The following is a 16,253-nucleotide window of genomic DNA, read 5'->3' as shown; positions in this document are numbered from 1 at the left end:
TCTAGTCTTGTGTGCTGTCCATGTAGCCACATACACAGCTCAGGACTTGTTTGTTTATTTAGTGATTCTCATTCTAATTTTGCTTGGGGCTATTCTTAATGAATGGAAAGCAAAATATCAGAATAGAGCAAAGGGTAAAGATCTGATGACAACCTGAGGGGTTGTGTTACGTTCTGTTAATAATAGACACATAGGATTTAGTCTAGGAAAATTTTAATATAATCCAGCAATACAACCAAATCCTGATTCCCTGGGATATAAAAAGCTACTCTTGGTTATAAGTGGGTAAAAGTAGAATTAACTTGGTTCATTTAGATGAAGACACAGTAAGTATACCTGCCACTTGCATAGCTAAGATTTGATCTACAAAGTTTGATGTACAAATAAGAATAAGACACAGACAGCTGTTGAGCATATGGCTTGTATTTTGACATTGCTCTAACTGCTTGAATCTCAGAAAATTAGCATAAATGATTAGGTAGCTATCCAGCCTGTGTGTAGATTACTGATAGTGTGTGTGTGCTGACCTGAATTTTTTCTTTCATTTGTTTCTGGAGAATATGCCTTGTTGATTTCTTTTCAGGGTCTGCACTCAGTACTGTTTTGATGGCTGTATTAGAAATAGTTTCAGCTGTAATATATCCAGGTGAAAAACACATGTTTATGTTGTGCTTTCTTGCAGGGGCTGGTGTTTTTTTCCTTTCTTGTGCTGAGGGAGAGCAGATCAGCTTTCTGTTCGACTGTATCGTCCGTGGCATCTCTCCGACGAAAGGCCCTTTTGGTTTGCGTCCAGTCCTACCAGGTTAATATAGGAAGTATAGAGTAACCAAGCAAAGTAGGAACTTGCCATGTCTACCACTTATCCCTGTGATTATGAGAGCAGCTTGCAGACACTAAGGGTGTAGAAAGTGCAATGTGGTTTTGATTCTGAAATGTCACAGTACATATTTATCCATTGCATGTACCCAGTGTCTCCCTGCTGCTCTGGCTCATTCATACTTCTGGTGATCTTGCTAACTTTAGCCTTGTATAATTTAACAGTACTAAAATATGGCAATCTGAATTGAAAGGAACATTAACCTTTCGTTTTAAGCTTACACAGCTCAACTTGGATCCACATCTGCATTACTATTTTGATAGATTAATTGAAAACTTACTTCTGGGGCATTTTGAGTTCATCCAAAATGCTTAGTTCTAGCTCATGCCAACCTTAGAAAACTTTGTCAGACCTCCATGTCGCGTTTCAGTTTTGCAGCTTGAGCTTCTTTTCTGATATGGAAGGATTAAACTCCTTTTCCTCTTTCATGGTAAATGCTGCATGTGCTGTAATGCTCAGAGAGGAAATTAGATGGTGTCATAAGCCTGGCTCCTTTTTGACTTTAGCAGATGAAGAAATACAATGTTGAGTGAAACTACAGTGTCAAGGCAAGAGCGTGGAAATGAGATTGCAGAAAAACATCTCTGAATTAGCAGGGGGATATAGTGGGAATAGGCTATAAGAATGGTGAGGGATGAGGTGGGATTTGTGGGAAATACTTAGAGTTTCTGTTTAAGTGTTAGGCAGTTAATAGGCGTTTGACAGTTTTTTATTGCTGTTGTAAGATTAACATAATTGCAGGAAGAAAATGTGATGGAAAAGATTAGATCTGGATGTGAAACTTGTGAAAATATATTATGAAAATTTAGTTAAGATAAATGCAGTAGACACAAGGCTCAGTTCATCTCTTCTTTCCTGTAGTTGTAACATCAAACTAAATAAAATAATCAAGCAGAATAGTGGGCAATAAAGCCTAGTTCTTAATAATAGTCTGTGTTTGCATCAGCTTATTGGAGTGTTTAAAAAAAAAGCAAACACCCCAGCAACAGAAACACCAAAACCAGTGATTATACTTAAAGCTTTGCTATTGAATGTATATTTTTCTGCATACCTAAAACTGTATTACACATACAACTCAAATCTTTCATTTAACAAAGAATTATGTCCAGAAACATAAAGTCTATGAGGAAATACTCTGTTGTTGTACATAGCCACATAACATATTCCCTTCCCTCCTTCAGGAGCTCTGACCTCACTGAAGTGCATAAAACGATGTGGAATATCCTGGGGGTGATTTGGTGATTTTTGTAAGGGAAGACCTCCTTTCTAGGTCTTTTTTCATTTGTCTGCTGTGTTAGATGAACTTTTTGCTAAAATGAGGTGAACGTGTCCTCAGCCACTTGATTTCCCTGGACAGAAGCAATGTTTTGTAGAGAACTGTGCTCACGTTCTTGCAGACTCCTTTGCAGCCCTTTTCAAAGCTACTTTGACCCCTCTAACTTATATTTCATGTATCTTTGCCATTGATCTCTTCCAGTTTGTTTCATGCCCTATGTACACGCCCCTTCAGAGAAAATTTTCATTTATATTCTCCTTCATTTATTATCCCATGCAGAAGCTTGCACAGACCTGTTTAAGGCACATGCACGTGTACAATACCAGTGATTCATCCATAAACTAATTTTCCTTCTCAAGTATGCTGTTATGCAGAATGTACTGTATTGTTGAAAAGGTCAAGTCTCTACCAGCTGCATACTGTATCTGGCAAGAGTACTGAAGTTCACCCAACCTTTTGAAAGGTTAAGCTATTACATAGATTAATCATCTGCACACCTCAGGTAACTAGATCAGAACTTCCAGATTGGGAATTCTACCAAGAAATGTTTAGTCAATGCTTCTCATATTTACTGCAGTGCAGAATACTACAGAGCCTCATCTGTGCTTTTATATGTCAAACGTTCTGCTTTTGTGTAATTTAAAAGCTTTTATGGAAAGCAGCCTTCTCTCCACAGTTTGCTTTTCAAATTGGGTTTCTTGCTGTTGCCTGTCCCTTTCCAACTTAAACATGAAATATGCTTGAATAACTCAGGTATTTTCAAGAAAGGAAAACAGGCAAAGGGCAGCTGTGTAGCAAAACCAATGTGTGGTGGTGAAAAAGATGCCATGTTTACAGTGTTCTTGGACAGCAATGCCCACAAAACAAACTCAATGTAGAGACACTGCAGTCAACCTCTGCTTAGTCTTCCTTTGGAGATAGGGTAATGAGTGAAGCCAGTGGCTTCATGCACAAACAGGTCAACCATATGGTTAAATGGTGTTCTGAAAGGGAAATGACAGAAACTGGCTTGAAGAGGACTGGGGAATGACCGGTTTACTTACTTGCCATTGTCTCTCTTTAAATAAATTAACACTCTGTAGGATCCAAAAGGAGTTTGTAAACTGCATGTGCAAAGGATATTTATTCAAGTACAATATTCACTTTTTTTCCACCAGAATTGTAGTTTTAAAAAAATATATCCTCCTTAAAAGTGTGGTATTGTTGTAACAGAGATATATGGTTACTGTATGTATTTTGTCATCTATAAAATATATAATCATAAAGCTGTGCAGTGGAAGTGGTAAATTTGACTGACTGTTGCAAGGTATCAAAATCTGGTCTAATCTCTCATAGCTGACCTGCTTGGATCAGTTAGTCTAGAGCACTCCTGAGATCCTTTCCAGCCTGAATTACCCATTTCTAAAATGTCACAGAATATCAAATGAATGCAAATATTCTGATAATAAAAGTAATTCTATTATGTGCACATCCAAATCAAAATGGAAAAGTCAGTGTAGCATTTTAAATAAAGGACCTGAGGGACAGGATGTCTTTGGATGACTTGTTTTCCCCAGCTACTAGTTGGAAGGTAATTGCTGTTAATTGGCTGCTTGCAAGTTGCCAGTTTTGGTTTGTTTTGTTGTATTGCTGGGGGTTTTTTTCTTGAGAAGGTATGTAGAAATCAGATCTGAGAATTTTTTTCTTTTCTTGTCTTGACAGAAGTCTAGGTATTGACAGAGTAATGAATCACTGATTGCATGCTTTGTAATCTATACTGAATTTGCATGCGTATTATTTGAGAAATGTTTGTTTATCAGGTGTGTGTTGAATTCTTTCTTTTCAGTAGCAAAATTCATCTTGAATGCCAAACATGAACACAGCAAAAGCCCCAGAGCCCATCAGTGGTATCTTTGATCAGTGGGCAGATCAGTACTGTCTAAATCTGGCTAAGGCTACAGGATAGTCTAGTCCTGCAGCCTGGAAAGACACCAAGTGTAACGTTGATAGTCTTGATGCTCTCTTTTAATTTTGGAAGCTTTTACAGGCTGCTTTGTGACTGACTGGAGAGTGTGCAGTGCTGATTGCTGAGGATCTATCTGATGCTCTTTCTTTTTGTTGAAGCTTGATACACCTTTGGCCATTGCAAGACAGCTCTGTGACTGCCTTCTGCAGTAGCTGTTTCAAGTGGACCCTCCTCAAACTTTTAGGACATCTTTTCATTCCTCCAGGCATCTTACAAGGTGTGGAGATGTTAGCATGAAGGTGAGGGTCCAGGCCTGATTTGCAAATGTGCCTGCAGTTACAAAGAAAGAAAGAAAGGAGAGATGTTCAGCCTAACTTATCTAACTTTGTTTAATGAAGAAATTAACCAGTGTTGCATTTTAAAGATGCATATAATCAATCATATTTTAGATACCTGCTGACTTAATTTGATGCAATAATTTTTTTCCTGACAGGTGCTTACTGAACAACTCTGGAGCTTTGAATTACTGTGGTGCTTCCTTCATACATTAGCAAAGTATTGAAAATCTCACGTTGCCCATGATGACCAACTGATGTGGCTTTAATAAATATCCACCAAAGTAACATTAAAAAACCCTCCATCCGAGGCATTTTTAGTCCAGTCAGACTTGATGTAATCCTTTCCCTATGCCCCAAAGCAACATTTAAGATTTCAACAACTGTCTCACACAGAAGGTTTTTTTCTTCACAACAAGCAATTCATTTTTGTTTGGAAAATGATAAAACACTTTCTTAATTGAAAGACCAGAGTGAAACTAACTGCCTAGATTCCATGGGAGTAAACCATGTTATAAGATACATTTGTTTAGAGTTTGGGAAAGGAAGGCACTAATTATTCCTAGAGTTGGAGTTACTGTAGGATGTTGTGTGGGCAGAAGCTGTCTGAGCTTCCTGGATAGCTATCTCAATACCGGTCATGCTGCTTCTGTCCTCCTGAGTTAGTAACATGGTAATAGTTATTTAGAGGCTTTTTATGTACATGCACAAGGTACAGGATGATGCCAACAAATCTCACTCTTCTGTTGGGAAAACAACCTGGTTTTCCATTTTTTAGGCCTTTTCTGCACTCACGTAACAGGAGAGCATAGGTTATGCCCTCCAATATGGACTAGTCTCTATAAGGTGGCTTCAGTGACTTCAGTCCTTAGTCTGATCTTGTAGCAGAGCTTTGTGATTAGAACTTGGAAGTTTGTAATCAAAAAAACCTGTAAAAGAATCTACTGCTTCTGGAGAGTTTATGTTTCTCCACACAAATTCTCTTTCATCTCTGCTATTGCTTAGTAGCAGAGAAGATTAAAGGCAAAACAAAGACTGCAATAAGACTGATGAACAATTATTTTTACTCTCTGCCCAAGAGAGGTCTATGGTTGTTTGGAAGGTTTTGAAGATGTTTCTCTCAATATTTCCTAGTATTTTGTGAGAAAGGATTCTTCTAATCAGCCTTTCACAAAAACTGGACAAGAAGAGGTTACAGAACGTAACTATGAACCCAATTTGATATGCACCTTTTATACACAGGCAATCCTTAAGGGAAAGTTTAATTAAAAATAATATCAGTCCTATTGGACAGACAGTATGCCTAGAGATTTTGTGTTGTCACATTAAACCTGTTATGGTCTCTATCTGTGTAGCTGATGGGGAATTTGGTTTCTAGAAGGAACTGAACATGTGAAATGCAAACTTACTGATTTGATTCAACTCCCCTCTTACTTCCCCACCTTGTATTTTATTATAGGCCATATTTGCAAGATCAGTTGCTCAATCAGGTTTCCCTTTTATTGTTTATTTTGCTGTCTGTAAGATGGATATCAGTTACTAAAAAACCTAACAGTTGTGTATGTGTCCTAGTAACATTCTCAAAAATCGATATTTACCAAGTAACTATATTCTGAGGAAATTGGAAAGATCTTTCCTACTGACAGTTCTTTGCTGTGGGAAGGGTTAGTGTCTGTTGCATCTTGATTTGACTAATTTGCTGGTCTGCTATGCTAACTTTATACTCAGAGTGCTTGTTGAACATCTTTGTTGAAAGTTTTGGACAGAAGGGCATTTAACTAGATACAGCAGAGTAACTGGAGCAGAGGACATTCAAAAATAGATTCAAGCAGCAGCCTGTAACACTGTATGTCACTGAGCAGGCCCTTGCATAGACCTGTCTGGGTTGCACCATAGGTGCTGGTGGCCAAACCTTGTACTTTCCTTTGGCAGAGATACATACAGGAGCATTGGGGGTTTTGTTTGAGTAAGCAGCTACGCAGGTTTGTACTAGTCTGTGCGTTATATGAGTTGCATTGCCGGGGACGTAGGAATGGAGACCTAAAAGAATAATACATGTGACAGTCCTCTCTTCTGTTCTTAAAGTTCAGTTTGGAAGGTGTCAGGCACAGAAGTCACAGACCCTGATAGTCATATGCATTGTTCCCTTGTCCCTGTTAGAACATCTTGGATTTCTAACATCTGCTGCTATAGAAGGACCCTATATGTGTGTGTGGCTTGTTCTGCTAATCTTACCCAGATTGCAGATGGCTGAAGGTGGAAATGATTATGTTTTTGTGGTGTGCTGCTATCACTACCCAGTTGATCACATATACAAAAGCAGCAGTTGTGAGGAAACTGATTTGTTTTACCTGACATTAATTCCTTTCCCTATGCAGTTAATAAGAGCCACTCAAACTTTCGATGATGAAAAAGTTAGCAGACCGTATCTTTTGCAGCTGCTGAACATGACACACTTGTCAGTGCAGTTTGAAGATATCTCTAAGATTCTCTTGGGATAATGGTTATGATTACTTCCAACATCTGGTTTTATTGTTGTGCCTGGCTGGAACCAAAATGGTTTAGAGGCAACTGGCCTGTGTTAATGCTGAAAATTCTTCTATGTTATGTATAACTTTTGGTCTTACTCTTTCTGTTGGAGTTGAAGGAGCATTCTTCCATGAAGTAATTTCATCTGGCATGCAAACTCACTAAAATGTATGGGGAAATCCCCACAGTGTACTACATTTTCAATAATTCTTACCATCCTAACTTGCCTTGTACTAAACATGAAGGCAGCCACCAGGTTGCTCATTTCATCTCTCATTTCTGAGCTTAATGACCTTCTGAACATCAAACTTGAAAGCAATGCCTTTGTAAATAAGTAATCTGGATTGGAAGGTAGCAGATAGTTTAATTACTATGACTAAATTTATGATGTAGATTTATAAATCTGTAGAAAAAAAAAATCTTTCTTGAGGATAGAATTCCCAATGACTTCAGTGAAATCAAGACATTTTACAGGTCAATTCCTTTAGACCTGTTGGATGCAAGTTATCTCTGTAGCTGTTGCCTTTGGTGCTGTGCTCTTCAGGGCTCTGTCCCTGGTGGAACTCTTATAGACTTTACTTATAATCTCTGAAAATCTCTGACACTTAAAACTATGATTTGTTATGTGGCATTTCTCCAGTATGTACTTGAAGACAGATTGTCCCATACATTTTCTGATCAGCATTTTCCCTCTCCTGCAGTAGATCAAATATAAGAAGGGTGTCTAACATAAGAATGTGTTTGGTTTTCGTTTTTCATCTTTGTATTTTTTCCATGTTTCTTCTTTATTTTAAATTTTATTTTCTGTTTCTTTTTAAAGATCCAAGTACAAATCCAGCCTATTCAGAAGAAAGATTGGCTCATGAAGCTTTGCAATTGGAAAAACGCTTGAGCTTGCTGTCGCATACAAGCCGCCAGGGCAGTGGTGGTAAGGACTGTCTTTAATTAGAGAAAAATAAATGGTGTCCATTCCTTCTCAGGCTTTAGAAATGAACATGTGTATAAATGTGATGCTAACCTTAAAAGAAAAATAATATAGAAACTGTCAATATATTTTATTTGACTGCTGTTGCTTGTAAGTTCTTTCACAGCATTGTCTAAAGTCTGTTGATGTAGAGCGGAGCTTTTCGACTGAGCAGAGTGAGTTTTGGATCAAACACTATTATCACAGGAAAACCCTTTGGTATGCTGAATCCTACTGAACTTGTGCATGTGCAACTTCAAAAGAATTGTCTGTGTCAAGTTTGGTGTATGATTAAGTACTCCATCCTGTGAAACGAACTGACTTGTGTAGTTCACATGTGAGGCTTACAGCAGATTTTTGTAGTAAAAGCCAGGACTCCTATGCTTTGGTTCTAAGTGTCATTGTTCTTGCTCTTCAGGGCAGTATCGTCCCTTCTGGAGTTGTTTGTGTATCAAAGTATAATTTGTGTCTAGCACTGGGTTTGTAAAAGGGCCTATGCCCTCAATTGCCTTTTGAATTGTTTAGTAACGGAAGTTCAAATCAACTGCTTTGTTCTTGGCTTGAAAACCTACAGGCCTAAAAATGGTTCTGTGGAGATCTTCCAGAGCTTACTTAGTTGCTTCTATACAATATCCATAGCTACTTTGGTCTTGACACTGCTGAGTTATGTGGTTTGTGACTAAATTCCATTAAGACTTCCTAGGTTTTTCTTAGACTAGACTTGACTAGATTGAAGGAAAACAAATGATAAAGAAGCATGGCTGGATTATTATTTTATTCCTTACCAGGTGCAAGACTCTACATTTGCTTTGGTTGAACCTCATCTGGTTTCTCCCTACCCAGCTCTCCAGCTTGTCCAGGTCTTGCTGGATTTGGGGTTACAGGAAGAAGGTTTTTTTTCAGAGCATTCTCAGCTGTTCTGGACATGGGACTTTGTGACTATTCCCTATGATAGATCTGAAATAAAGCCAGTTAACTGTATGGAAGTGACATAGGATTGAAAAGGGGAGAACTTGGTGCATAAACCTTAAAAGTTTAGCCCTGAAAGCAATATGCTCCCTAATGTAGGTTTATGGCAAGGTAACATGCTATTTTTATTTTTCCTGTGGTGACAGGAATTATTGCAGGAATTCTGGTTTTCTTTAGTTACCCTTACAAAAGCAGATGGAATCTCAGGGGCCTGTTTGTACATACTTGCCGTGCTTCAATCTGTCAGTTGCGTTTTAAATGTAGGTTGACTTGTTTTCTTCTTTTCTAGGAGACGATAGAAGTCTTTCAAGCTCATCTTCAGATACCAGCCACTCGGATGTTAGTGTTGGGAGCAGACTGACAATTTGGCCTGAACAGTCTTCAGCCAGCACTTCTCAAGAGAGTCATGGATTGGCAGCTGCAAAGGTCATTCATCTTGGTGAAGAAAAGACTCTTCCAGATGGTGCACGTAGCACCACTAAACCACCTCCAAAGCCCCTCCGATCCAGACAGCTGCAGGAAATAGGTCGTCAGAGTTCTTCTGACAGTGGGATAGCTACTGGTAGTCACTCTTCTTACTCTGGAAGCTTCTCTTCCTATGCTGGGAGCTTGGACATTGGCCATGGTGATGAGTTTGGATCATTGCTAAGCCTGCCATTGAACTTTCCTTCGGATCAAAATTTATGTACTTGTCCTCACACTGAGCCCCAGAGAGGTGTGGGTTCAGAGTATCAGATTCCCAGCTCTCTCAGACGTATTTATGATATACCCAGGAGTTTGTTACAGGCAGCTTCTAAAGATGTGCAACCAAAAAGTGCAGATTCCACACTACCTAAGGACCAGGCCATGTCACTTCAAGGTGCTAGTGACCCAAAACTGCTACTACCACACTTGGAAGCACAGAGGGTACCTGAGCACAGCCAGGACAGAGGGAGGCCTTCATCCTTACTTGCAGAAAGCAGCAAGGACTCAAGTGATGGGACATATGTGGATTTTGTTTCGAGGTGGTCAGACACAAGACCACAAGGACAGGTGTCAGACTCCAAAAGTAGTGAGTTGTCACCACCTAGTGGGGCCTCAGCTGACCCCTATGACACATGTAGCCCCCATCTTGGGATGACAAGAGCTCTTATTTCAGCTTGTCCAATCTGTGGTGGACTAAAGGTAAATACCTAACACTGAGCAGATGCTAACAAGCCTTACTTAATAGAGCATGATTAACTTAAAATGACTTAAGTTCCAAGTCATAAATACTGGTTTTTTCCTTTATAAACTGAATAAGTAATAACTTTTGTGTGGTTTGTGCTCAAGTTGAGACATGGTTTCCTCAAAATTCGTGCCTGATCAAGAAAACATTGAATTGGGCAATTTTGGTTTTGGATCTATGAGAGTGGCTTACAGAGACAGAAGCTTTACAGGCACAGAAGGATGAATTTGTCATATAATAGTAATTCAGCATTAAGGACATTAATCTGTTTTACTGCTTGTATTTCAAAATAAGAAAGAAGGGAGGTCAAGTAGTAGGTGCTGCTCTTTTGGTGACCACAGTAGTGTTTTTTTTATTGTTTTTTTTTTTTGTCACAATAGTTTGAGCGTGTCTTGCACAAGATGCCAGATTAGTGAAGTTTCGCACTGGGGAAAAATAAGATGGTCAAGTTAGCATTGCAAATCCGCAGCACATCAACCAATCCAGTATTACATTTATAACTAACCAAACTTTAGAGGAGTTGTACAAAAATCTCAGTAGTGCTGTACTGCAAGGACAGTGTATTTGCAGGAAAAAAAACCCACTTTGATCACCAGTCAAATAAAGCCTTAAAGCCTGAATCATGGACATTCATATGCCTGTCTAAACACATTGGTCAGTGTCGTTCCTATGACAGATATTCCCGTAAAGTTCTTTTCAGACACTGCTAAATTCTTGGGGTTTTATGACAGTAAGCTTTATATGTTAATTTTACATTGCATGGAGGAAGTATTTCTGGTTTTATCTATGCTAGAGAAAACTTTTTTGGTGAATGTGTTTGCAAAAGCAGAAGAAGGTAAAGCTGTTTGTGTTGGTGAGGTGTTGAAAGCCTGGGAATGTTAGAGGGAGTGCTCAAATTAAGGAGTGTGTGAAGGAGGGCTTCAGCAAGAGAGACTTTTGTTGGAAGAATTAAATATTGCCATTGAAGTCTACATTTTAATTGAGCTTGTGGGATTATATAAATCACTGCTATGAAAAGGGCTTGAGTGTATTGTAAATTATAAAAAACATAATTATGACTTTAAAGGATTATTTTATTCTCACAGGGTATTTTATACATTTGCATCATTGAGTGCCTTCATAAGTGCTACAGAAAATGCTGTCTGCCTGAGGTGCTTGTATAGCCTCTGTAACAGCACCTTGGGCATTATTTGTCAGGTACTTGCAGCATTTGGGTGGTAGGGAGGCACTGGTGTGACAGGCTAAGGTGTGTCTTCACTGATCATCATGATCAATGTTCTTCCCAGACCATTCTTGCCAGCGTTGTGCATCAAAGACCCTCACTGGCCCTCTTGTCTGATTCTGAAAGCTTGAATGGGTACAAGGGTTTGAGAGAACCCCCCAATTTGTTTTTTTCTGCAGTGTTGGCAGCGGGGTGCACAACTGGCATCCTGTGTCTGCTGCCTGGAGTTAGAGAAGTTGGGGAAAGACTGATTCCTAGCAGGGATCTTCTCTGGGATCAGAAAACTCCAAGATGTCTTTGTTAGAGGCAGTGAGGAAAGAATTAGTTAAGGTACAGTTAGCTCACATGGTCTAAATGTTTCTGGGTGATCTGGGTGGTTCGGTTTACATAACTGTGGTAGATGGGAAGCTGAAAGTGAGTATGTCTTCAAAGCCCTTATGACATCACTCCTCGTTTAGCTGCCTGTTGACCCAACAACATGTACATCTTTTATAGAAAATTGCTGTCAGGTTTCAATGGTGTTTCTAGTTGCCCCAATAATATCAGTTGGCAAGAATTTCAGAAATTGTCAATATTTAAACAGATTTAGTGAAAGAAACAGTGGTGCAATACTTACTGCCTCTTGTTTTAGCATGAGATATACACGGCTGTTTCTCATCTTCCTTTCCCCTCCACCATTTGTAAGCATTTGGGAAAGAAGACTCATGAAATGGCATGATTCATGGGTTTGGTGTTACTTTTGAAAGAAAAATAACCTTTTTATACCTTATCCTGAACAGTCAAGATGAGTTATTTTTGCAGTATTTAATGGACACCATCTTCAGGTTTTCTCTTGATGAATACAGTGAAAGCACAAATCTACACTGTAACCAAAAAATAGTTCTTAGTCCTTGTGCTCTGAAGAGAATATGTTTTAGACACAGTTAGGGCCAGGAGGAGTTGATTTATGGGTTTATGAAGACATCAGGTTTTCACATTTATTCAAATTTAGTGTTCAGTGTTTGGAGTTTTGCGATTTCAAGTTAAGCTGTTAATTAAATCGTGTTAATAGTTTTTAAATACCCACTATTTAAAGTGAGTGACCTGAATAGCAGAACTGTCTATAGTAGTAATAAAAGATATAAGTATCGATTTGTTTTCTTCCCTGTATATAAACTTTGGCAAATCAAGGTTAGATTTGGGCATGTTGTCTCTGTGTGCGTTGTAGTTCAGTATGTGAAGAGTTGGGTACAGGTTGCAGGATGAAGACACATGTATGCGGAAGACATGGTGGAGTTTGTGATTAAGATTGACTTGGTTAAGAACCACCTGCTCCACTAATGACAAGCTGATGTTGAACATAGGGAGAACATACCCTGGGAAAGAGTCAAGGTTCAAAAAGAAAATAGGGCAAGGAAGACTTTCTGTTTCTCTCTGGATGAAGAATAGAACCAGCACGAAGAAAGTCACTAAATATTGCTTCTAATATTTCTATATTTTATTTCTTATTAGACACTGGGGATTAATAAGCAAGCATGCAGGGTATTTTGCTTTCTGTTGTGTATGTTATTGTGGTGTGCTCAAGATGTTCTCTACAAACACCACAAGGTGTGCCTTTGCTATGTAATTTTTGTCTAGGTGATTTCAGTGCTATAGATGATTGCAGAGATTAATTCTTTGTATATTCTTAAGTGTATTTTAAGCCCAGAATGTTGGATTGTTATGGGATTTCTGAGTAAGTTGTAGAGATATATAATTAGGCTTACTACATTTTTGACTACTTAGCTGATGCTAATTTGATGAATAGCATTTCACTTGTATGCTTGTTGCTCTGTAACTTTATTTGATGCCATAGCTTGAGAAAGTATGTCGAACTTTTTTATAGGGTGTCTTTTTTTACACCATCATTGTTTGTAAATTTTCTTAGAAGTCTGAAAAATAAAAATATTTTCCAACTGATTTTGTCCTTTTGCATCTGACAAGTACTGGTTTTAGTTTTGCTTTGCTTTTTGTCCCCTGACCTTGATATTTTTGCAAGTTGAATAATATGGAATGATTATGGCTGTCTCTTCACACTACTTAGTGTTATACTCAAATCATTGTTGACAGCTTGAAATGTGCCTGTTAGTAGGAATGACTTTTTTAAATTTCTAGCTCACCCTAAACTCATATTAATGTCAGTGGGAGTTCTTATGTATGTAGAAATATAGGCTTGATTACTGTTTTGGTAGTTTACTGGCCATGATAGATGAGAAGAGGATGTGTCAATTTGTGTGTGGCTGCTATCATCAATCCTGTATTAGTATTCAGTCATGTACTTCAGTTGGTCATTTAAAAATACCAAAACCTCATTGGAGACAGTCGACCCAAATTAGAAGCCAGTCTACCCAAATCCTGATATGAGGTATTTATGTAGTTCCCGCTACCACATGAAGGATATGCATCAAACTTTCAATCTCCCAGCATGTCTGCAGTAAGCAGAAATAAAGAAATGCTGTGGTCATGATGCACAAAAGAGCTTATGGGTTTTGTCATGTAGCTGGATCCACAGCTCTTGAGTGGCTAAGAACACTTCCCTACACCAAACAGGGAGATGCGGTGCCTGCTTGAGGGGGATGTGGCTCTCTGTTTAAGTGGGGAGTTGTTTTGATTAGCTGATAGGAAATTAATCTGTCTTAGTTTGTTCTCTAGAAACTGCTTTATTTTGCACTCCAACCTTAAGAGAAGGTATGTATGTGTCTGTACTGTGATCCATGAGCAGGCACTTCACTTGCAGCACCCTGTCCCTGCCAGGCTTGCTAATCACATGCAACCTTCTGTGAGTACAGAGCCTCTGAGTAGATCTAGAGCTACTATGAATATTTTTGTTTCTGTTGTGCATTGTAGACCAAGGTGGGACAAGCCTAGAGAGAAACAAGTCTGCTGTATCTTCAGGCAGAGAAGGGGCTTGAACTCTAAAGAACATGTTGCACTGAGGTCTGTTTTGTGTTCTTGCCTAAGCTGATTTAGCCAAGGTTGTGAACAGCCTGTAACTGGATTGGGAATTTAGCCCTCGTCTTCCAAATCTTGTACAAAGTCCTTAAGCCTGTATTTAGCTGGCATGTCTCCTTTCATGTAGGCGTTGCTCTTGAAAGTGAGTGCTTTGAAAGAGGAGGCATATATGGCAGTGAATTTGTGCAGTGAGACCCAAGAGATAGTGGCTGTAGACTACATTGCCACAGCCACGTAGCTGATAATGTTTCCAATATTTTTTGGCTTTTAATCAGATCGTTTTCTAATGTATTAAAATAGATACTAAAGACATCACAATATATTGTTATGTACAACTTTCATGTAGCTTTTCTGTTGGAGTAATTACCTCTTTCCCCATGAGACTGAACACCTTATGTGTTTATCTTGCTTTCTTTGAAAGTATAGGAACATGATTATTAGTAATTACACACCTTTTACATCTCTTTTTCAGAGGTTTTTAGGTTTTTTTCACATTATTGATGTGTGATGCTGTAACATTTTATGCTTCCTCCCACCTTCAGAAAAGCTACAGGCTGTCTAAATTCTCCTTTGAGAACGATGCATTTGTCATCATCTGCAGCATTGCTTCTACTTGTATTTCTGCTCTAATTTCAAGCTCTGGGCAGTGATGCAGCACACACAGAGTCAAACTATAATAGGAACAGTTTGCATACGAGAGGCATCTGGAAGTCAGTCATCAGTGGTACTGACCCGAGTGACACTGTGTTCGTGAGGTTCTCATATGCTTTGATGACGATGGATTCTGGGTGCTGTTGGCTTTTGGCATGAATCAGAAAAGTTGCATTTGTGCTCTCTTCTAAGATTTAATTCCAATTGCTTTTCTCTAATTCTTGACTGTGAAACATAAACCTGCAGTGAAGTGATGTATCACCACTAAATGAGGTGGCTGCACTGGGCAATGATTTGGCAATCTGTCATTTTAATTACCTTGCCGTTATTGTAAAGAGCTCTGTATTTTTTACAATGCTTAGTGTTATCTGGGGGGGAGGGGGCTTTTCACAGATTCAAAAGTATCTTTAAAAACGTCAATTTTCTTACAACATCTTTCTGAAACAGAAGAAATCCGTGATTGTTGCTATCCTTGACAATAAAATGCAGTCATTTCTGGAGCTGGTTGTGCCAACAAGAGCACATGGCACTATGCAAATCAAAGATTGGAGCTAAAGTATGTTCTGCAGTTGAAACTGGAAGAGGAAAGGGGCATAAAAGAGGTGGGTGTAGTGTCAGGCTTAGAGCTTGGTTTGGTTCGTTTTCCTTATTGTAGTTTTGGCCAGAATACCAAGTCTATCACAGATCTGACTCTCATCCTCTTTCTAAGGTGCTGTTGGGTCTGCTTATACAGTGAGTTAAGATGTTGCTTATCAGCAGGTCAGAGGGGAAGAGTATTTTGTTTTGGGTGTTTTTCTTCTCAGTTTAAAGCTGTCATTTTGTATAATACTATAATGCTGCTTGGCAAGTGGCTTTACTCCCAAATAATCAAGAAGAGACCTAGCTTCCTTTTACTTTGCTTTTGCTGGCAAGGACTCATAAAAGTGACCTGGCTCTTCCAGACCTTTGTGCTGAGAGTAAAGGTTCTAATCTGAATTTGGAATAATAAGAATTAAGGTCTCAGCATTTCTTGATGTCAGGCACTAAGTGGAAGCAATGTGAATTTTGGAATAGGAAAAGAAGTGCCTGCTCCAGAAGCACTGGTAAGCAAAATGATATTAATAATGTCAAGAGAAGAGAGCACTTTCCTACACAAGGGAATGTTGACAACACACCTCAACAGAATTAATTCTTCTTTACTAAACAGAAACATTGCTGCACTGCTTTTCTGTCAGAGAGCCAGTGAAGATATTGATAAACCATGGTATTGATCTTTTGTATCCATCAGAATGAACAAACAGGAAAGTCTAGTTGCTCCCTTAAATACAA

The 16,253-nt window shown here is 38.8% G+C and overlaps 1 protein-coding gene across 1 annotated transcript in view; it reads left to right on the top strand.

Moving 5' to 3' along the window:
• The window catches only part of DOK7 (docking protein 7), a gene marked incomplete at its 5' end in the record, with an annotated part of 59,837 nt that overhangs the window by 14,258 nt on the left and 29,326 nt on the right, over positions 1-16,253 (top strand). Inside the window, 3 exons of the mRNA XM_084266783.1 lie at positions 683-802; positions 7,783-7,890; positions 9,185-10,059. Coding sequence (XP_084122909.1) covers positions 683-802; positions 7,783-7,890; positions 9,185-10,059 — 1,103 coding nt within the window. The remainder of the gene's footprint in view (positions 1-682; positions 803-7,782; positions 7,891-9,184; positions 10,060-16,253) is intronic.

This window comes from Gallinula chloropus, assembly GCF_964237585.1.
Source record: "Gallinula chloropus genome assembly, chromosome: 7".
NCBI lineage: Eukaryota > Metazoa > Chordata > Aves > Gruiformes > Rallidae > Gallinula > Gallinula chloropus.
The sequence above is the reverse complement of the archived record's forward strand: the minus strand, read 5'-3'. Positions and strand labels throughout refer to the sequence as shown.